At 59.1% G+C, this 22,259-nt stretch overlaps 3 protein-coding genes across 5 annotated transcripts in view; all 3 read left to right on the top strand.

The window, feature by feature from the left end:
- Nucleotides 1–2,121, top strand: part of C1QA (complement C1q A chain) — a 5,106-nt gene extending 2,985 nt beyond the window's left edge. For both annotated transcript variants that reach the window (XM_034753264.1, XM_034753265.1), the window contains one exon: nt 280–2,121. In XM_034753264.1, the coding sequence (XP_034609155.1) occupies nt 280–848 (569 nt within the window). In that variant the 3' untranslated portion in view covers nt 849–2,121. The remainder of the gene's footprint in view (nt 1–279) is intronic.
- A 1,788-nt stretch (nt 2,122–3,909) lies between these two features.
- C1QC (complement C1q C chain) lies at nt 3,910–6,875 on the top strand. Its single transcript, XM_034753263.1, has 3 exons — nt 3,910–4,195; nt 5,086–5,273; nt 5,731–6,875. Exons 2-3 carry the CDS (start codon nt 5,090–5,092, stop codon nt 6,285–6,287), a joined length of 741 nt encoding a protein of 246 aa, XP_034609154.1. The 5' UTR covers nt 3,910–4,195; nt 5,086–5,089; the 3' UTR covers nt 6,288–6,875.
- A 4,612-nt stretch (nt 6,876–11,487) lies between these two features.
- On the top strand, nt 11,488–15,511 carry C1QB (complement C1q B chain). Of its 2 annotated transcripts, XM_034753267.1 has the most exons (4): nt 11,542–11,644; nt 12,436–12,534; nt 12,839–13,008; nt 13,582–15,511. In XM_034753267.1, exons 3-4 carry the CDS (start codon nt 12,855–12,857, stop codon nt 14,151–14,153), a joined length of 726 nt encoding a protein of 241 aa, XP_034609158.1. In that variant the 5' UTR covers nt 11,542–11,644; nt 12,436–12,534; nt 12,839–12,854; the 3' UTR covers nt 14,154–15,511. The 2 variants fall into 2 exon arrangements, with proteins under 2 accessions (XP_034609157.1, XP_034609158.1); XM_034753266.1 differs by lacking the exon at nt 12,436–12,534 and having other exon boundaries at nt 11,488–11,644.
- The last annotated feature ends 6,748 nt before the right edge of the window (nt 15,512–22,259 follow it).

The raw sequence follows: 22,259 nt of genomic DNA, 5'->3' as shown, positions 1-22,259 counted from the left end.
AGGGAGGGAGCTGGGGGCGCTGACCCAGGCTGGCTCGGGGGAGGGGAGGGAGTCGGGCGCTGACCCAGGCCGGCTCGGCGGAGGGGAGGGAGCTGGGGGTGCTGACCCAGGTGGCTCGGCGGAGGGGAGGGAGCTGGGGGTGCTGACCCAGGTGGCTCGGCGGAGGTGAGGGAGTCGGGCGCTGGCCCAGGCCGGCTCAGTGCAAGGGATGGAGACAGGCTCTCGCTGACAACGCTTGGGCCCAGCTTCCATCAGCCGCGGCCTGTTCCTCTCTTCCAGGGTTACCAGGAAGAAGGTCAGGGATCCGGGGACCCAAAGGGGATGAAGGGACACCTGGACCTCCTGGCATGCCTGGGAACCAGGGCTACAGGGGGCCAAATGGTCCCCCCGGGCTCCCAGGGCAGCCGGGACAGAAGGGAGCCAAAGGCCAGGCTGGCAATATCAAGGATCAGCCCCGGCCCGCCTTCTCGGCCTCCAGGAAGAAGCCCCCCGCCAGCGGGAACGTCGTGGTCTTTAACAACCTCATCACCAACCAGGACAACAGCTACAACCCCGAGACGGGCCGGTTCACCTGCAAGGAGCCCGGCGTCTACTACTTCGCCTTCCAGGTGATCTCCAGCGGGAACCTCTGCCTCAGCCTCGTCCGCAACGAGACAAAGGAGTTGGGCGTCTGCGACAGCAACAGTCGCGGCCTCCTGCAGGTGAACTCGGGGAGCGGCGTGCTCCAGCTGGCCAGGTACGACCAGGTCTGGCTCGAGAGTGACCCCCGCCAAGGCAACAAAGTGTACGACGGCACCGAGGCCGACAGCGTCTTCAGCGGCTTCCTGCTCTTCCCTGAGACTCACTGACACCCCTCAGCCAGCTACAGCAAGGCGGCCCCTGCCTCTCCGAGCCCCCACCGCTTCGCCCGCTGGCCTGCGAGAGCCCTGACGGGGGTGCACGCAGGTCCTGGGGGGCCGCAGGCCAACCGGTGTGTGCAGACCCAGCCTTTCCTCACCCAACCACTCAGGAGAGCGCTGCGCCTGCACACGCCCGCCTCCGTGCCACTGAGGCTGGGTGCCCAGTGTGCCAGGCAGGGGTGGGAGCCGGCTGCTGAGCTGCCCAGGGCCTGTATAAAGATCATTTGTGTCCAGTTCCCCGAGTGTAGGGGATATAGCCCCTGGCCAAGCGTCACAGCCCAGACCCTGCTCCCGCAGGGCTCCCCTTGGCTTTGATGGGACCAGGCTGGTCCTGGGCATTGTGGGACGAGCGCACTCCCAGCCTGCCAAACAGACCGGGAATCCCCACCTGACCCCTGGGCTGGCGGGGGCCTGGCCCCACTCATGGGATGGCATCTGGACTTCCGGGGTCACTCGCAGCAGGGGCCTCCCTCCTAGCACCCAGTATGGGGTTCCTCAGACGAGGGGGGGGCTCCTTCCTCAGGCCCCATGGCCATGACGCCGCAGCCCAGGCCTTAGACGAGATCTGTCCGCAAAAGGCCAAAGCCTCCCACAGTGACCCTGCCCTGCTGGCACCCCTCTGCCCTGGGCCTGCGTCCCTGTAACATGCCCTTTGCTAGCATACGGCCTTGAGAGAGCTGCCCTGGGGATCAGGATGTGGCATGTGGCACCGAGGGGGCAGTGTCTTGGGGTGAGGGGGTAGCTAGGCTGTGCCTGGCCTGGAACCCCAGCTCACGCCCTGGGAAGCATCATCTCGCCTTCCAGTCAGGTCCATTCCATCGTCAACAGCCGGCACGCTGCCTAAAAAACCATAGTGCCCACTCCAGGCAGGGTCCCCCACCTTCCCGGCCAGGCGCTGCCATTCGGCACGGGCCGTGTCCCCCAGGCCGAGGAGAGCGGTCACACTCTGTGCTCTGTCCAAGCAGCAGTCGCAGACAGTGCCCCGGTCCCAGGGGCTCAGATCTTCCTGCCATGCTGGTTCTCATCCCCCTGCCGAAGGAGATCAGTTGTCACCCGTGTCATTCCCCCGCTGTGGCCCCTTTAGTCCCTGATAGGAAATTGCTGTCAGTTGTGGCTCGCGCTGTACTAACCATTGCAAATCCGGAGCTGGCTGCAGGCCACCCCTGGCTTTCACCCCCTTCCAATCAGCACAGACAAATAAACCCTTTCTTTCCCTCGCTCATTCCCATGGTTTTCTTTCTCGTTCACATCTTCCTGCAAACGGTCAGTGTCTGGGCTCCCTCGGAGTCAGGAACAGCACAGGCCCAGAGCACAACGGGCTGGCGTCTCCCAGGAAAGACCCCCGCAGGATTTGAACTCCCCAGCCTTTGCAGAGGCTGCCTTTGGCTCCAGTTCCCCCATCCCAGTGCTGTCCAGCGAGTTCAGGCTCCAAGCCATGGGGAGGCTGAGGGAGCCAACGAGGCCAGAGTGTTTCCGATCTGTCAGTACTGAGAGCGATGCCTGGGCGAGCAGCTTTCCACCCTACACCCGGGGACAGGGACTCGCCTGGCTGACTCAGATACGCTGCAGCTACATAGCAGGGGCAGCACCCGCACGCCTCAGTCTGTCCTGAGCGGGAGGGACCCCCCGGAGCCAGTGGGCGTCCAGATTCTGTGACCCACTCAGTCCTTGGCGTCTGGGCGTGACAACAAGGAGCGATGGGGCCGGGAGAACAGTCTCCGGGAGAGTGACACTTTTTTCTTCCTAAATCGGAATGAGGCCAGCAGCCCATTGGTTTGCCCAGCACCCAGCACCCAGGGCCCTGATCCTAGTGCACGTGAGAAATGGGTTCACCCGGCTCGGGCCAGGCTGCAGACTCAGTCTCAGGACTCCTGCACGGTGGGCTGCCCTGTGGCACTCCCGGGCCCTGGATTGCGGGTGGGAAGGAGGGCTCTGCCATCACGGGAAAAGCGGGAGGGGAGCCAGGCGTAATGCTGCAGGGAGCATGGACGCTGCCCTCTGGTAGGGCCCCGGGGCATTACCCTCCCCCCACACACAGCAAGCAAAGCAGGCAGGGGCAGAGGGCATGTGCCCCTCGCAGAGGGCAGAGCTGGTACTTCAGGGAGCACGCACTGGACACTCCTGGGGGTCAGCTTGGATTCCTCCTGGGGGCTGCCTCTGCCCTTAGCACCCTGCCCACAGTGACAGAGGAAGGGAGAGGGGAAAGAGCACTGCTCACTCACACCGGGGGCGCTGTGCTCTCCTCACGGGAACCAGCGCCTCGTCCAGGGGCCTGCGCTCCTGGAACACGATGGACAGATGGACGGACGGACGGCTCGACCAGCTCAGCCTCGAAAAAGACTTCTGTTGATGCAGCTAGTGAGCTAACACCTGGGCCCTGGGGCACTGCCCAGAGGGGTGATACCCAAGTATCGGCCATGGTGCCAGGACCCCTCCCTGGGGGCTGATTCCCGGGTATGTGCCACAGTGCCAGGACCCCTTCCTGGGGGCTGGTTCCCGGATTCCCGGTGTGTGCCACGGGCCCTTCATTGATCCAAAAACATTCTTCAGTAAAAGGAAGCAGGAGTGATGTGGGTATTGGCCACGACCCCCCACCAATTCAATCATTTACGCTGGCACCCAGGGGGCTGAGGGGAGGGCCGGGCTGGCCAGGGTGCCTGTGCGAGGCTGGGAACGGGCCGTGACATCTGCCAAGAGATGGGGATGACACAGACTCAGCACTAACCCTCATCCCCCCACTGATGGGCAAGTGTCGGAGGTCACAGGATTCTGAGCAGGTGCCCCGGGGACTGGGATGACGTCATGCCACTGTGGGGGAACCCCCAGCATGGCCCTCTGCCGTCCGACACTTCAGTCGCGGGGGGAGGGGAAGAAAGTGAGGTGAGCGGAGAGGCAGTGCCCTGATGGAGGTGTGCATCGGCCTCTGGATCAGCCGTGAGCACTGCGCACGGCCCCTGGTCCCGCTGCTGGGCCTGGCACCCCTCGGTCTGGTCCTTCCTGCCCTGCCCCCTTGGCGGCCAGGCCCGTGGCGAGGTGGGGAGTGCTGGCGCGGCGTTTAGCGTTGCCCGGCACTGCGGAAAACGCTTGCTCAGAAGAAATGCCCAGGACAGGGATGTGAAACTTGGCCAGGGTCCCGGCAAGGGGGCTGGTCTTTCCAAGAGGCCTGTCCTGGCCTCCTTCAGCCACCAACTTCCTCCTGGCTGGTGTCGCAGCCAGAGCTCTGACAAGCCAGTCAGCAGCCCCACCGCAGCAGAGCCCTCCGGAGAGCGCGGGAGCCAGCGCCCGGCCCCAGAGAGGTAAGGGGCTGGTGGGGGGCAGTCGCAGGACATTGGCGAAGCGGGTAGGCCCATGTCACTGTCCTGTGGGCCCTGTGGCCATAGGAGCTGACATGTGGCTGTGGAAGGGCTGGCTGGTGGGGTCACAGCAGGGATACCCCAGTAGCCTGCTCCTGGTCACTGGTAGGTCACTCCGCGTAAGGGTTTTCACTAACTCTCTGCTGGACTTCTGGGTCTAAGAGCCCCTGCTAGGCTGGAGGGCAGAGCCATGGGCCAGCAGGTGCACTGGTGTGGGGCAGCCACGGTGGGCAGTGCAGGGACAGATTGCAGAAAGGCAGAGCTGCCCCCCGAGCAGCGCAGCGCCAGGGATCCTGGGAATAGGACAATGCCCTGGGAGCCGGGCTGTCCCTGTGCCAGCGCCAGAGAACCCCAGAATGGACCTTCCTCCGGCAACCCAGCTGTGCTGTGGGCCGCAGCCAGCACCAGTGACAGGCAAACCAGGGCCAGGCTGTCCATGCACCAACAGCAGGGCCATTCCTGACCTATGCTCAGAGCAGGGAGCGGGAAGGGCTGCCGGAAAGGAGAGAGGCTGCCCACGAGGGTGGGGAGGGAGACGCTGCCCTGGCTCTCTGGATGGGCTCTGGGCTCAGGCTGGCGAAGCCCGTCAGGCAGCGTTCCGGATCCATGCAGGCTGCCGAGGGGACAGGCTGTGCCCAGGAGGCGGGGGCGGGAGCGGGTGGGCAAGGCGAGCCGAGGGAGGGTGGCTCCTGGTAAGAGCGAGGATCAGAGTAACCCGCGGTCTGTCACTGGGTGGAGATGCTGCTGTTTGGCCTGGCAGCAAGGGGCCTCCGCTGTGCCCACAGCGACCGGGCAGGACCCCTCAACACTCTCCGCATTTCCACTCGTGGTAGGACAATGATGGTCAAGAACGTCTGGGAACCAGTGGGCCTGGGCCTAGCCCTTCTCCTCCTGACGCTGGAAACCTCCGTGACAGGCAGTGCTTCCCACAGCTGCTATGGGACCCCTGGGCTGCCTGGCACGCCTGGCATGCCTGGCAAGGATGGCAGAGATGGGATGAAAGGAGTCAAAGGCGAACCAGGTAGGTGCCCTCTAATAGAAGCTTGTCAAGAGAGGGGGCATTGGAGAGGTGTCACCAGAGGGCTCCCTGAGGCCCATAGTGCCCGGAAGATAGAGGATTAGTGCCGGCTGTGTCCTGGGGCAGACAGGTGGGAAAGCACAGAGGGAGAGGAGAGGACACGGCCCCACGGCCTGATCCCAACACAGGGAATGAGCTGCCCTTCTCCGGCGCCTTTCCTGCAGGAGTGCAGACACTGGCACAGTTGCCAGCTCAGCAGCAGAGCCCTGGGGGCTGGCTCAGGGATACCAACCCTTTGCAGATGTGGAGTGGGGGGGAGAGGACTTGTCCACACAGGCTAGGCTGGGGTCACGGCCGCTCAGCCACCAAGGCAGGGGGGCAGGGAGGGGCTGCCAGCTGTCCCTCCCAATGCACTGAGCCACTGGACCCACCCTGACGGACACTCCCTGGAACCCCACAGGCATTCCGGCCATTCCTGGAACCCGAGGGCCCAAGGGGGAGGAAGGAGACCCCGGCAGCCCTGGCCCGCCAGGAAAAACTGGTCCCATGGGTCCCCCTGGCACCCGGGGAGATCCGGGCGACCAAGGCCAGCCTGGAGGGCCCGGCATGCCTGGTAATTACAAGCAGAAGCACCAGTCAGCCTTCTCAGTAGCGAGGCGGACCGGGCAGTACCCGGACAAGAACGCCCCTGTGGTGTTCAACCACGCCATCACCAACCTCAACCAGGACTACAACATCACCTCGGGCAAGTTCACGTGCCGCGTGCCCGGCCTCTACTACTTCATCTTCCACACCTCCCAGACTGCCAACCTCTGCGTCAACATGTACAAGAACCGGCAGAAGGTGGCCAGCTTCTGCGACCACATGTCCAACAGCAAGCAGGTCAGCTCCGGGGGCCTCCTGCTGCGCATGGACGCCGGGGACCAGCTCTGGCTGGCAGTCAATGATTACAACGGCATGGTGGGCATCGCTGGCTCCGACAGTGTCTTTTCCGGCTTCCTGCTCTTCCCAGACTAGGCAGGCCAGACCAGCTCTGGCACGCGCTGGCTGATCCCAGCCTCTCTCTGCCCTCTAACATGCACGCTGGCTCTCTCCCTGCATCGCAGCACCTCACAGTGGGGCACAAGGGAATCGCACGCCCGGGGCCCTCTGCACAGGGCCACTGCTTGCATCAGCTTGGCTAGGGCTGAGGCAGGGCCTGTTGGCTGCAGTCCTGTCCCTGTCGGGACCCCGTGGCCACCCAGACTCCAACCAAAAACTAACCGGGGCCGAGCGGTTTTTCACATGTGTTTTTGAGACAGAGTCACCAAGTGTAAGGGAGGGGGTTGTCTGGCTGCGTCCCTGCCTGGCGAGAACCACGGTGGCCCCACTGTCCCCGCTCTCCCCAGCCACTCTGCGCTCTCTACACAGTACAGGGTCTAGCTGCTGCATGCACTAACCCCCGCTGCTTCACGCTGCTCACACCCAGAGGGCCAAAGCCAGCCCTGGGTCTCCCCACTGCCCCCAGCGAGTCGCGCCAGGGACGGGCTCATCCCAGAAAATCTGGAAAGGGAACTGGGCCATGAGCTTCTGTCAAAAACATCAATAAATCCCCACTCTGTGGCACAGGGCCTGATGTCTCATGTTCTACGCACAACCGCACAGCGTATCAGAAACCTGTGTGTGTGTGTGCACGTGTGAATGTGTGTGCGCGTGTGTGTGCATGCATGTGGATGTGTGCACCTGTGTGTGTGCGAGTGTGTGTGCATCTGTGTGTGTGCGCGTGTGTGTGTACATGCGTGCACCTGTGGATGTGTGCATGTGCGTGCGTGTGGATGTGTGTGTGCGTGCGTGTGCATGCGTGTGTGCGGATGTGTGTGTGTGTGCATGTGCGCGTGTGTGTGCATGCGTGTGGATGTGGATGTGTGTGTGCATGTGGGTGTGGGTGAGCGTGCATGTGGATGTGGATGAGGGTGTGTGCATGTGAGGTATTTCTATAGCACTGGTTACAGGAGCCAGGCAACGAACGCCACAAATGCCCAGCCAGGCCTCCATTGCCCGGGCGGGGTGCACACCCCGTGGTGGGCGGCTGGGCGCAGGTGGGGAAGGGGATTTTGTTTTAGAGCTGTGCTGGGCTCCCTCTGCCCCATGGAGTGAAGCGGGGGAGGAGGGGGCCTGTTTCCCATCCCTACCCACAGTCCCAGGCTCCATCTCCCTCTCTGGGGTCTCAGCCCTCCCAGGCAATGGGCTGGTTCAGCCCCTTCTCTAGATTGCCTCTGGGTACCAGTCTGGCTCTGACTCCAAGTTAAACTGCCCTTCCCATGGGGCCCTGGGGAACAGTGCCTGCCCCCCCTCCCGACCCTGGATGGATTCTCCCTCTGCTGGCACAAGGGTGCAGGTGAGTCACAGCCGTAGGGCCAAATGCATCCCGAATTGGCCTTGCCCCAGCCCAGCTCCCTGGCAAACACACGCCATGCCAGTATGCCCCTGGCCTTGGCGCCTGGCACACCCTGGCCCCGGCACCCAGGCGCTCCAAGGGCACAGCACACAGCTGGGCCTCATCCAAACGGAAATGGCCCATTCCTCCCTCCCGGCCTTGTGGGTTGGCCCCACATTGATGTCCTGGGTCTCGGTGCCTCACCTCAAGGCTTCTGAGACTTCATGGGCGAGGCTGCTGGGCCCCCCAGCACTGCGCCGAGCCATCGTCATGAAGTGTAACTGTCCTGTTCCCGCCACGGACACAGGGATTGTCCGACGCGATTAGGATCCTTGGAGCCTCTCTGAGGCCAGCTCAGAGGCACTGAGTGTCAGAAGGAGCTGGGGGATGCCACGGAGTCTAGGAGTGGGGCTGATCCTTGCGCGTCTCCTGGAAGGCAGACCCCCCGCCCTCAGCCCCAGGAGTGGTGACCAGTGCCTGGCAGGACAGTGCCGTGTGTGAGCCAAACTGCACCAACTGCACCTGCTCCCTGGAGCTGGGTCCCTCCCTTGGATTCAGGGAACAGTCGCCCCCAGTGACTGTTCTGCTCTGGCCTCCGAGCCAAACAACTGGGGGAGGGATGCGGAGTCAGACCCAAGACAGGGACCAGCATGCAGGCAGAGACGTCCCCGTCCTGGGCCGGGCCAGGCCAAGCCTGGCAGCTCCCGTAGCCCTGAGCTGCCTGGGAGACAGTGCTGGTGACACAGCAGGAGCCCCCGAACCAGAAGCCGGCAGGAAATACGCCACTCCAAAACCTTGGCTGTGCCCTGTGCCCTCAGGCACTGACAAAGACCTTGCAGTGCCAGCCTGGCTCTCCAGGGAGCCTACCCCTCGGGGGGTAGCTCAATCTAATCCCGGGTTTCCCATACGGCCTGGAGGAGCTGAGGAACCCCAGGTCCCAGGATGCCTGTTTGGTTACTAGCACTTGCAGAAGCACATGCCCGCGTCCACCTGGCTGTTTCAGAGACACGTCAGGCCAAAGTCCGTGTACCAAGGAACTGGCTCAGACCAGCAGAACCAGTCAGACAGGGGCAGTTTGTCCTGCTGCCCCAGTGCAAAGCTGCACCACCCCGGCGCAGTCTGTCTCCTGGCGACCATCCCCGCTGCCCCCCGAGGCCACACCAGGGCCAGGACAGCACCGCTAGACTCTGGAGTGTGCTAGAGCAAGTGCCTGGGAGTCTGGAGACCCCCACTGAGCCCTTGAGCGAGTCACTGCACATCTCTGGGGGGTGCCGGTCTCCCCATGTGTCCCGTGCAGAGGTAGCTGCAGCTCCGCCGGGTGGCTGGTCCCTGAGCACGGGTCACTCAGGGTCTGTCTGCACTGCAGTTAATACCTGCGCTGGCCCATGCCAGCTGACGGGCTCACGGGGCTCTGGCTCAGGGGCTGTTGAATTGTGATGAAGATGTTTGGGGAACCCCCCCCCATCTCACAGGGTCCTAGAGCCCACGCTGCAGCCCGAGCCCGAATGTCTAAACTGCAGTTAACCGCCCCTTGCCCCAAGCCCTGTGAGCGTCTCATTGCAGTGTAGACACACCCTCAGAGGCCTAAGCCAGCCAGTGCCCATCTGTCAGCAGTCTCTCTAGTTACAATTACAGCCCAGCTCTTCTTCGTTCTCTTGCTGGAGGAGGCAAAAATCTCCCCCAGGTTCTAACCCAGGGCTCCAGTGCTGTTGAATACCACGAGCTGATTGTCCGAGTGGCTGGTACCTGCCCCCATGCCAGAGGCGGGCTCAGGAATTCCTGGCCACGGTTGAGTTTACAGAAGAACAGACACCACCTGAGCATTCCCTGCGGCACCCGCAATAGGACATCCCCAGGGATCTGCAGGGGCCACTCGGTGGTTCAAAGCACTTACAAACTCAGCAGTGAACCATGCCAAATATCTGCAGAGCAGGGACTTTCCAAGGAGCCCCTTCAGCTCAAAATCCTCTTGACCGAGAGCTCCCCCTAGGGCAGGGGAGCCTGCCCCACTCCCCTGCGTGACACTGAGTGCCAGAACAGTCACAGAAGATTAAGGTTGGAAAGGACCTTAGGAGATCATCTAGTCCAACCCCCTGCTCAAAGCAGGACCAATCCCCAGACAGATTTTTGCCCCAGATCCCCAAGTGGCCCTCTCAAGGATTGAACTCACAACCCTGGGTTTAGCAGGGCAATGCGCAAACCACTGAGCTATCCCTCCCCACTACGTGGACAGCCCAGGCCAAATCCCAGCCTGGCGTGAGCAGGACCGGCCTCAGGAGGCTGGGGAGTGCGTGTGCCTGGAGCAGGGCTGAGTGTGGCCAATGAGGCAGAGACTCGGCAGCGAGCAAGGGCAGGTGGAATCGACTTTAAGAAACGATCCTGGTGCTACCAAGATGCAGGCCTGCTCTGGCTGGGGTTCTCTGGGATAGTCCGTGCAGCGTGCAACTGGAGGAGACGTGAGTATTGCACTGACTCCAGGCATGGACAGGGCCCCACGAGCCCTCCGGCTTGCCTTTCATGCACAGGCCATCTTAGAGAGCCGAATCCTAACAGAAAGGAGCAGCCGGATGTGGTGGCTAGAGCCCCAAGGGACAGGGAATCCGGGTTCCTTTCCTCCCCACAGCACAGTCTCACTGGCACATGGCAGCCCCTCGATGGTCTGTGACCCCCAGCCCAGCTGGGCTCCTGTTCCATTAGCCGCATGCCCAGAGGAGGGAGGGAGGGTGGGTGTTAGCGATGGGCATGAGGCTTTGCCAGGCGGTGAGTGTCTCTGTGCTGGGTGCCCAGCCCACTGAGCAAGGAAGCGCTCTGGCCAGGGGACAGCATCCAGCAGCGTCAGGGGCCAGACGCAGAGGTGATGGGCGTGGCGCACACACGCCCCACTGGAGGCGAACCTGCAGCACTGCCGTGCTGAAGAGCCAGACGGAGGTGAGTTAAAGGGGGGGGCACTTCCATTCCCCCCCCCCCCCCGCGAGCTGCTTCTTTGCCTCAGCATCGGCTCAGGTGATTCCCTGGAACACGGGGGCTGGCTCAAGGAGGCGTGGGGGGCAGGGGGGAGTCTAGGTAGGCTGGGCAGCGCCGGGGATCCAAGGGAACTGGCGGGCTGGCGAGGGGGGCGTTACAGCCGCTCCGGCGCCCTCACACTCACATGGACCCTTGGAAGCAGGTAAGTGCAGTCCTGGGACCTTAGCACCATCACGTCTCCCAGCCCATGTCTCGTCTGGCCCGGGCGAGTGGGTCCCAGCAGCACCAATGGGTGGGGCCAGATCCTCGCCCCACGGACACCCACTGGAGTGTTTTCGTTGACCGGGGGCGGGGGGCGGCTCTGTCTGCACAATGCCAACAGGAAGTTAGTGACACCTTCATGTGCAGCCGCAGTGCAAAGGGCTGGGTACCCATGAGTGACCCTCATTCCCACAATGCCCCCAAACCAGCTCTCTGTCACCAGGGTGAAAACGCAGAGACTGCCCCGGCTGCTCCGGGTTTTCAGAGGGGGGACTCAGAGCAGGGTCGGGGGGGCCGGGTAGAGTTGGATTTTAACAGCTTCTGGAGGCAAACTCTGGGGAGTTCCCTATAAGGGCAGGTGAGGACACATACCCCAGCGAGAACAAACCCACTGAGCGCGGCACTATCTGGGGCTCAGGCCGAGAGCTGCCGATAGCCAGAGGCTCTGGCCCAGCCACGCCCAGGCTCCCTGCAGGGCTCAGGCACTGGGGGTCCTGCTGAGCCTGCAGAAAGAGCCTGAGGTCAGGTCGGAGCGGGGCGGCGGGGGATGTGAAAGTGCCAGTGTGCAGAAGGGCCAGAGCCAACGATAAAAAAAGGGATGTGGCCAGTTCCTCTCCTTGCCCAGCCTCTCTCTGCTCACACAAACTTCTGCTTTCCCTCCGCAGGGTCACTGCCAAGCTGGACTGCGACACGCCCGGCCTCGTCCCCGCTCGCTGCTGCAGGACGCAGCAAGGTAAGAGCCCACACGGTGCCACGGGCGCCCGATTCCTTAACAGCCATGAACGAGCCGGGCGCTTGGACAGAGCCGTGTCCCTAAGGGGCTGCCGGGGCTCTGCACCCGGCTCCCTCTGGGTTCTAGAGCAGACTCGGCTCTGAGCTGTGGGGTATGCCCTGCCCCGAGCTCCCTGCCCCAGCCATGCGTTCCCTGCCAAGCTAACCTTGCCGAGAAGCAGCCCCTGATGTTGCAGTTTTGTGTCTGGCTTAGACGGTGCTGGGCTCTTGGGCTGTAGGACCAGGAGATTCCGAGATTCCAATGCCCGCTAGGACCACTGTGATCATCTAGTCTGACCTGAATGACCCAGGCCGGAGACCTGCCCTGAAGTAATTCCTGTCCAGTGTGTCCAGTGGGCAAGTCATGGTCACAAATGGCTCAGACAGGCCAGGGAGGGAGAACTGGAGAGCTGCTGGCAGTTCAGCTCAGTGCCTGATGAGACGGCCCCTTAGTGTGTGGAACAGGCTCCAGGGGAGAAGCCGCCCAGCCGGACAAAGCCCTGGAGACCAGATGGTTTTCAGAGCAGGGTTTGGCCCCAAATGTTTTGGATCTGTGGCTGGTTGGGGAATTCAGCTCTTCCTTGCAGCCAGTGGCGCCGGCGGGATCTCGGAGCAGTGGGAGCTGGGGCAGGATTTGACCGGAGCTGGGTGGGGTGTGCACATGAGAGCAGCACATGCCGCTCTCCCTGTCCCTTCCACAGAAGTTCTGTAAACACCGAAGGCTTTGCTGCTCCTCTCTTCTCCCCTGTGCAGCCCCTGCAGCTGGGCGCGGGGTTGGAGCCTGCACTGTCCCTGCAACTTGGGGACTGGGCCACCGGTGCCTGAGCCTTGAGGCTGTTCTCATCTGGGGCGGTGAGAAGATGTGCCGTCCGGGGGGCAGTCTCTCCCCACTCATCCAGGGGCAGCTCCATCAAAGAGAATGGGGTGTCAGGGGGAGGACTTGGACCTGCAGCTTTTCCTTGGAGCAGGTCCTGTCGTGGACTTTGCCCCTCCGCTGTCCCCAGTACTGGCAGAATGTCCCCATGGCACGGTGCTCCAGGGCGCACTGTTCCTGGCAGCCTGCTCCCCAGCTCTCCTGCCCAGCCCACTTGCCAGTCGACAGCCCATCACCCTGTGCTGCCCTGTGAGCTGTGCTGCGTCTCTCTGCCCTCCCCAGTGCTGGTGCCAACACGATGCTGTGGGCCGTGCTGCTCTGCCTGGTTGCAGTCCCCCTGGCCAGCGCGAACAGCTGCCAGGGCTACGCCGCCATCCCGGGCATTCCAGGCGTACCAGGAAAGCCGGGCTCCAATGGCGAAGATGGACTGGATGGCCTGAAGGGAGAGAAAGGTAAGAAGGAGGTGGGAGCTGGGAGCAGGCCGAGCTCTGGGCGAGAGTGGTGCTATCGGGATGACTGCAACCCTCCAAGGCCCTTTCGGGGTAAAGCACAATTCCCGGGGTTAGCTGTTAGTGCCTGTCCAGACAGCCTGGCCCTTGCTGCTATATCAGCCAGGAGGATGCATTGTTGGAAGCAAATGGTTTGCACCTTTCCAATGCAGGAACCAGCCAGCCACAGGTGTCCCCATGTGAGGGGCGGGGTGGGGGGGTCTCAGCTGGCACCAGTGTCCCCGTGCGAGGGGCGGTGGAGGTCTCAGCTGGCACCAGTGTCCCCGTGCAGGGGGCGAGGGTCTCAGCTGGCACCAGTGTCGCTGTGCCGTGGGTGGAGGACTTTCCGGCACAGAAAGACTGGAGGAGGGCTTCATCATCCCCCGGCCCTGAGCTGGTCACGTGACTTTGGTGGACCATCCGACGCTGCGCTCTGGGCTCAGCAGCGAAGCGATGAACCTGCCAGCGATAAGATGAGGAACGACAACAGAGCCCTGTGAGCCTTCCACTCATGAGTCTTCTTTTCTTGTTCCCTAGGTCCCCCAGGGCGGGTGGATGATGAAATGGAGCTGGGGGAGAAAGGAGAGCCGGGGAGCCCCGGATACCCTGGGAAAGTCGGCCCCAAAGGCCCTGTCGGCTCCAAGGGCTCTCCGGGCCCCCCGGGTCCTCCTGGGCCAGTGGGTGAATCTGGGGACTTCAAGACCACCCTCAAATCTGCATTCTCAGCTGCCAGGACCATTAGCATGCTGCCGCGCCGGGAGCAGCCCATCCGCTTCGACCGCATCATCACCAACGAGAACGGGCACTACGAGAACAGGTACGGCCGGTTCACCTGCAAGATCCCAGGGCTCTACTACTTCACCTACCACGCCACCTCCAGGGGCAACTTGTGCATCAACATCAAGAAGGGCGAGGGCATGAAGGGGGAGAAGGTGGTGACCTTCTGCGACTACGTGCACAACGTCTACCAGGTCACCACCGGGGGAGTGGTACTGCGGATGCAGGCAGATGAGTCCGTGTGGCTGGAGCCCACTGAGAAGAATTCCCTGGTGGGGATCGAAGGGGCTGACAGCATCTTCTCGGGGTTCCTGCTCTTCCCCGACGCCTAGCAGCCTGTGGACACCACCCCAGCACCCACTCTTCCATGTGCTCCCCGCATGTCACTCCCAAGTGCAACACGCTGGCACAAGCTTCCACGCTGCAGCCCATTGATACATGAAGTGCTTTTCCCAGCAGCAGGGCCGGCTACATCTCAGGGCACGGGCCTGTGGCACTTCCCCCACACAGAGCTGCCTCAGTGCTGCCCGTCCCACCCCTGGTGCAACGCCAGCTTCAGCCCTACCCAGCACGCAGCCCCCTGGCAGAGAACCCACAACAAGGGAGGCCCGGCCCCGGGAGGCCCATTCTGCGTCCCTGAATCCCTGGCAATCGCCTGTGATCCCGAGGCTGCATTTCCTCAGTGCCTAGCACACAGTGCCAGCTCCCACTTGCACCACCAAGAGCCCCTTGCCCCAGGGCCTAGCATGTCACTGCCACCGAAGGATCCCCGAGCTCAGCAGCCCAGGGGCCAGAACCCCAGGAGGGCGAAAATGGGCAACGTGTCTCCTCTGTTGTTGGGGCCAAGGAGCTGTGCGGAGCAGGGATGCCCCTGGTCTCCAGCCCCATCCAGTGTGTCAGAGCAGGCCGAGCTTTGCTCCTCATGGACCTTCAGATGAATAAATGTCCCCTCGGAGGACAGATGTTGGGGACCCGGGGGCGCCACATCCTTGTAGTGGGCCTGGGGCGCCTCTGAGCCAGGACAACGTTCCTCCCGCAGCTGCCCTCCTGCTCAGGGAGTCCCATCTCTCTCCCGCGGGACTAGCCCCCTCCTCTCCCAGCCCATAGCTTTCACATAGCTTCTGCTTGCTGGGGGTGGGGAGCACAAGCCCTTTCAAATGAGCAAAGCACCAGCCCCCACAGCACGGCTCAGAGCGATGGTTGGCCCGGGGAGTCCCAGCCAAGCGGGGGTCCCTGTCACAGCAGTGGGGAGCCTCATGCCGGAGAATCGTGGGAGCCCAGCCCAGCCCCGATAGACAAACATTGGGTGCAGTGGAAGTGCCCGCCATTCTGTCCCAGGGGGATGCCCGGCTGTGAGCTGCTCTGGCCTGCTGTGGCACCGATGGGGTCAGGCCAAAGGCCCCAGCTCCAGCTCCAGGGAGATGATCTATCAGGAGCAATCCGAGATCTGCACTCTCCTTTCTGACCCACCTGGAGCTGCTGGACTAGCCTTTCTGACCCACCTGCTGCAGCCTGTGGCAGGGAGGAGACCTCCAGCGAGGACACCTGCATCCTAGCCAGCCCCACTCCAGATACCTGCCTTCTCTGCCAGCGGCTGCTTGCTGTCCCTTGGGGCTCGTGCTCGCCAGGCCTGAGCCCTCAGCCAGGCCCCGCAGAGCAGAGAGCCAATAAACTTGATGTCTGCTATTGATTTTGCTGTTCTGTTTTAATTAACAAATAGCCTGCCAGTGCCACTGGGGTGCTCTGGTGCAGCCCAGCGAGGGAGGGGAAGTCCTGGCCAGCCACCAGCACGGGGCTCAGCAAACACAGCAGGGGCTGCTCCTGTTGGGAGCATCCTTGGGGATGGTAGGGAGCTCCAGACAGCAAAAGCTAAGGCGCAGAGCTCTTAGTGCTGGGAACATTCTGGGTGCTGCATGGCTGTGGGGGATGGTAGGGAGCTGGGTGCTGCGTGGCTGGGGGGGATGGTAGGGAGCTGGGTGCTGCGTGGCTGTTGGGGGATGGTAGGGAGCTGGGTGCTGCGTGGCTGGGGGGGTAGGGAGCTGGGTGCTGGGTGCTGCATGGCTGTGGGGGATGGTAGGGAGCTGGGTGCTGTGTGGCTGGGGGGATGGTAGGGAGCTGGGTGCTGGGTGCTGCGTGGCTGTGCAGGGTTGGTAGGGAGCTCGGTGCTGCATGGCTCTGGGGGATGGTAGGGAGCTGGGTGCTGGGTGCTGCGTGGCTGTGCAGGGTTGGTAGGGAGCTGGGTGCTGCGTGGCTGTGGGGGATGGTAGGGAGCTCGGTGCTGCATGGCTGTGGGGGATGGTAGGGTGCTGGGTGCTGCCCATTGCTGGCTCTGTGTGGAGCTGATGGATACTCTCATCACATGTCTGGAGCTGTGGAGGGGCTGGGGTGCATCTGGCACGTCTGGTACAGGTGCCAGGGTGTGGACTCCAGGCACCGGCATGCCCAGCAGGAGCAGGTGGTGCAGGGGTTAAAGGCCCTGGCGCTGCTCAGACGCTTCGGGAGACTCCTCCCCTTCCTCCCCTTGTTCATTCTGCCCTGGTGTTACGGAAACACCCCCCCAGACATGGCCCCCCTCCTTTGGGAGATCACCTGTGGCTCAGGTCAGCCCTGCCTGGCCCCACAGGCCTGATTTACCCCAGGGCAAAAGAAGTGCAGTGGGAGCGTGCAGCGTCGTCCCATCAGCCAGGCAGTATTGCACAGCCGCGTCCATCCGTGTCAACGATCACACAGGGATTCAGGCTGAGCATGGGGCGTCAGGAAACCGGGTCTGTTCCTGCCTCCGCCACTGACTGTCTGCGTGACCATGGGCAAGTCCCTGCCCCACTCAGTGTCTGTAAAATGGAGAAGAGAAGGGTTGGGAAGCCGTGCTGAGGAATGCTCACAAGTGCCTGGAGCGCTGTAGAGTGGCAAGAACGGGATCTTTGTACCCACATAACACCCCTGAGCAGGGGAGGGATAGCTTAGTGGTTTGAGCATTGGCCTGCTAAACCCAGCGTTGTGAGTTCAATCCTTAAGGGGGCCACTTAGGGATCTGGGGCAAAATCAGTACTTGGTCCTGCTAGTGAAGGCAGGGGGCTGGACTCAATGACCTTTCAGGGTCCCTTCCAGGTCTAGGAGATGGGATATCTCCATTAATCTTAAAAAAAAAAAAAAAAAAAAAAAAAGGAGCTCTAGCCACATGGTTCCCTGTGGGCCCACAGGGGTGTGACAGCATCTCTCAGTGTGAAACTCCAGTGCCTGTGTCCAGCAATCAACCACAGTCCACCAGAGTCCTCAGGGTTCCTGTCTGCCCTCCCTAGAGGATCCTTCATGGGGCACCCAGGGGAGACTCTGAGCACTGGGGAAACAGCATCTACTCCCAGAGACCATTCAGAGCTGGCCACTTACATCCAATGCAACAAGCCACTAGCCCTAGGAAACCTGACAGCCCAGGGACACATATATCCTAGTACAGCTGACAGCCTGGGGACACTGTCAAGGTTCCCTCCCTCCTGTACTTTAGGGTACAGATGTGGGGACCCACATGAAAGACCTCCTAAGCTTATTTCTACCAGCTTTGGTTAAATTTTAATACTCTGCCACCACCAAGTGCTTTAACAAGAAACAGGGAAAGGACCACTTGGAGTTCCTCTTCCCCCAAAATATCCCCCCAAGCCCTTACATCCCTTTTCCTGGATAGGCTTGAGAAAAATCCCCTGAAGCCCCTACACCCCTCTCCCTGGGAAGGCTTGGTAATCCCCTCACCAATTAGTCCTGGTGAACACAGATCCAAACTCTTGGATCTTAAAACAATGAAAAATCAATCAGGTTCTTAAAAGAAGAATTTTATTTAAAGAAAAGGTAAAATTCATCTCTGTAAAATCAGGATGGAAAATAACTTTACAGGGTAATCAGATTCAAAGAGCCCAGAGGACCCCCCCTTTAGCCTTAGGTTCAAAGTTACAGCAAACAGAGGTAAACCCTCTAGCAAAAGGAACATTTACAATTTGAGAAAACAAAGATAAAACTAACATGCCTTGCCTGGCTGTTACTTACAAGTTTGAAATATGAGAGACTTGTCCAGAAAGATTTGGAGAACATGGATTGATGTCTGGTCCCTCTTAGTCCTAAGAGCGAACACACCCAAAAACACATACCCCTACTACAGCTGAGAGTCCTGGGAACATATGTATCCCAACTACAGCCGAAAGGCCAGATGACACATGTACCTCAACTACAGCCAGCAGCCCCAGGGGACACATATACCACTAGTACAGCAATAGCCAGAAGAACACATATATCCCTAGTACAGTCCACAGAAGCTGGGACGCATAAACCCATAGTACACCAAACAGCCTCGGGGAAACATATACCCCCGAATAGAGCTGATAGCAACAGGAACACATATATCTCTAATACAGCTCACAGCCCTGTGTACAGATATACCTTCCAGTACAGCTGATAGCACAGGGACACATATACTCCTGGTACAGCTAACAGCCCTGGGAACAGATACTCCTGTACTACAGTAAACAACCCCGGACGACACATATATTCCTAGTATATCAGATTGTGCGAGGGACATACAAACCTCATAGTCTAGCCCTGGGACACATATGGGGATAGCAACACAAACACATATAGCTGTAATACAGCCCACAGCCCTGTGTACAGATATACCCTCCAGTACAGCTGACAGCCTGGGGACACATATACCCTAGTACAGCTGACAGCCGTGGGGACACATATACCCCTAATACAGCCAACAGTCCCGGGGACACATATATCCCCAGTATAGCCGACAGCCCCATGGACATATATAATCCTTCACATTGACATGGTGCTCTGTCAGTTCAGGATGGAAGCCAAGGCAGGTCCCTGTTTCAGTGCCACTTTCCCATCTCCATCTGTGATTTCTCTCTCTCAGTGTGACTCAGCCCAGGCCCAGGATATCTACACTCCACCGGGGCCTGGGCTCCTCTCAGCACAGCCGCTCTGACGTGCAGCAGCCCCCTCGGTTTGGCTGCTGGCGGGGCCTTCACCCTCAGGAGAAGTCGCCTCAGGCAGAGGCCTCTAGACAGGGGAGGCATTCCCGTGGTCCCTGACCATGACGGGAGCTGTCTCCCTGCCTGGGATAGAAGGTGCAGTGGTTTTCAGCCCTGGCACAAAAGCCTCTCTTGAGAGGGACTGTTTGTGCCTGTCCCTCTGCTCCTACTCGTGATTCCCATTTATGCATCCCAGGATGGCACGAGCCCTTTTGGCCAGAGCATCACACTAAGAGCTCCCGTTCAGCTCGCTATCCACCCCCATCCGCTGAACAAAAGGGCTCATGCCACCTGAGGATGCATAAACAAGGGATTCTTGAGTAGGAGGAGGGAGTTATTTGACCTCTGTATTTGGCCCTGGTGTGACCACTGCTGGAATCCCGGGCCCAGTCCTCGTGTCCGCCATTCAAGAAAGATGTTGATAAATTGGAGGAGGTTCAGAAAAGAGCCATGAGAATGCTTAGAGGATTAGAAAACCTGCCTGATAGTGATAGACTCAAGGAGCTCCACCTAGGTAGCTTAACAAAGAGAAGGTGAAGGAGTGACTTGGTCCCAGTCTATCGGTACCTAGATGGGGAACAAATATTTAATAATGGGCTGTTCAATCCAGCAGAGAAAGGTCTAACACGATCCAATGGCTGGAAGTTGAAGCCAGACAAATTCAGACTGGAAATAAGACATACATTTTTAACAGGGAGGGTAATTAACTATTGGAACAATTTACCAAGGGTTGGGGTGGATTCTCCATCACTGGCCATTTTAAAATCAAGAGTGGATGTTTTTTTCAAAAAGCTCTGCTCTGGGAATTATTTTGGGGAAGGTCTCTGACCAGTGTTATACAGGAGGCTAGACTAGATAATCACAGTGGCCTTAGAATCTGTGAATCCCCAAATCTTTTTCAGAGTCACTGCTTCCCAGGATAAAGTCCCAGAGCCTGGAAGTATGGCCTGCATTCTCTGTTCCTAGGTGTGTACATTTACATTTAGTGACATTAAAGCTCATACTGTTTGCTTGCAACCAGGGTACCAACCAATCCAGATCACTCTTTGTTATTTATCACTCACCCAATCTGTGTGCCATCTGCAAACTTTATCACTGATGATTCTGTTTTCTTCCAGGTCACTGATAAAAATGTTAAACAGCACAAGGCCAAGAACCAGTCCCTGTAGGACTCCACCAGAAACACATCCCTTTGATGGTGATTGTCTGTTTACAATTACATTTTGAGACCTATCAGTTAGCCAGCTTTTAATCCATTTAATATGCACCATTTTAATTTTATATCTTTCCAGTTCTGTAATGAGGTAGTAATAACTACTTTATTACAGAAGTCTAAGTATATTACATCAACACTATTACCTTTATCAACCAATCTCATCAAAAAAAGATATCAAGTTTGTTTGACAGGATCTACTTTCCATAAAGCCATATTGATTGGCATTAATTATATTACCCTCCTTTAATTCTTTATCAGTCAAGTCCTGTATCAGCTGACCTATTATCTTGTTTGGGATCTATGCCAAACTGACAGGCCTATATTACCAGGTCTTCCCTTTTAAAATATTGGCACAACATTAGCTTTCTTCCAGTCTTCTGGAGCTTCCACAGTGTTTTCAAACTTATTGAAAACCAACATCAATGGTCCAGTGAGCTCCTCAGCCAGCTCTTTTAAAATTCTTGGATGCAAGTTATCTGGACCTGCTGATTTAAAAATGTCTTACTTCAGTAACTTCTGTTTAACAACCTCTTGACATATTAGTAGAATGAAAAGTGTTATCATAAAACATGACTACATCATCTATTTTTTCCCTCAAATACAGAACTGAAATATTTATTGAACACTTTTGCCTTTTCTTCATTCTTGTTGATAATTCTACTATTTTGCATCTAGTAATGGATCAATACCATTGTTAAGATTCTTTATTGTTCCTAATATACTTTAAAAAAAAAACACCCTTCTTATTGTCCTTACAATTGGCCTTAGATTTCTCCTTGTGTTCCTTTGGTTCCCTTATCACTTCTCTACAATTCCTAGTTTCTGGTTTATATTCATTAGTATCATCTTACCCTTTCTTCCATTTGTTATATATTATTTTAAATATTTTTTATAGCTGCCTTCATTTCCCCACCTACCTATCATCTCTCATTCGCTATCGAGTTGCCAACTCCCACCTCCCGTCAGCCCATGATGCCAACGCCCATCGCCCACTTGTTAAATTTTCAAACAAGCACCTTTGTGCTTTCTCGTGTGCTGCCCCTCATGTCTGGGAGGAGCTCCCCGTAAATAGCCACCAAGCCACCTCATAAGCCTCCTTCAAACTGTCCTTTGCCGTGATGCCTACAAAAACCTGGACAACGGTTAGGCTGCCTGGTGTGAGGAGGCCGTGGACCAACATTGTCTCCCTGTTGCCTTGTACTCGCCTCTCAGTTTGTTTGTGTCCATTTCTTGGCTCTTGGCTTACGTTCAGATTGTCAGCTCTTTGGGGCAAGGACTGTCTCTTTGTATCCGTACAATGCCTGGCACAGTGGGGGCCTAGCCCATGGCTGGGGCTGGTGGGCCCTATGATAATAACAATAGCTGCTGGAGGCACCTTTCGCCTCCGAAAGGGTGTGGTTTTCTGTTCGGCGTGAGCACTCCCTGACACACACAGCCAATGCACTTTGCTCTGCCCTATGACCTTGGCATTCCAGGGCTCTGCTGATGCCCCTCCATCACAACCCACAGCCCCCCTGCTGTTCCAGTCCTGGGGCCTTCACACACAGCTCTCCCACTGCCCCTCAATCCCGACCTGCAGCCTCCCCAGTCCCAGCCTGCCTTGTCCAAGTGGACATCAATGAACAGCAGAGCAGCAACCCCACGTCTCCCAGCCTGCCCAGGCCCGGCATAGCAGCTGCAGGTCGGGACTGAGGGCCATCGTCACTGGATGGGGGAGGGAGACTGGGATCAGGGGGCCTGCAGAGCGGGACGGAGGGGAGTTGGCAGAGCTGTGTGTGTGAAGAACCTAGGGGTAGAAGTGGACCAGAATTGAGGGACAGCGGCAGAGCTGGAGGATTGTCAAGAGAGAAATAGCAGGGTGAGCACATACACTGGCCAGACCTGCTAAGCCCGCGTGCTAACACCTGGGGAGTCAAGTAACTGCACCATCAGCTGTGCAAGGCTAGAGCGGCACATAGGGGCAGAAGAGCCACGGGGCAGAGTCTGGGGAGGTCCCACCACCTTCCCTGCCCTCTCACCGTCACTCTGGCGGTGTAGCTCAGCCTCCCAGGCAGGCTTCAGCTTCACAGTCCTGAACGCCTGAATTCTGACTCGCTGTGTGACCCTGGGGGTGCTCCGGTGACTCAGCTCCCCGCCTCTAATGGAGAGCTCGGCACCTGCCTGTGCACAATGCACTGAGACCAACAGGTGAGACCCTC

Source organism: Trachemys scripta, chromosome 19 (genome assembly GCF_013100865.1).
Source record: "Trachemys scripta elegans isolate TJP31775 chromosome 19, CAS_Tse_1.0, whole genome shotgun sequence".
Lineage (NCBI taxonomy): Eukaryota > Metazoa > Chordata > Testudines > Emydidae > Trachemys > Trachemys scripta.
Note: the sequence above shows the minus strand (reverse complement) of the source record. Positions and strands in the feature narration are given on the sequence as shown.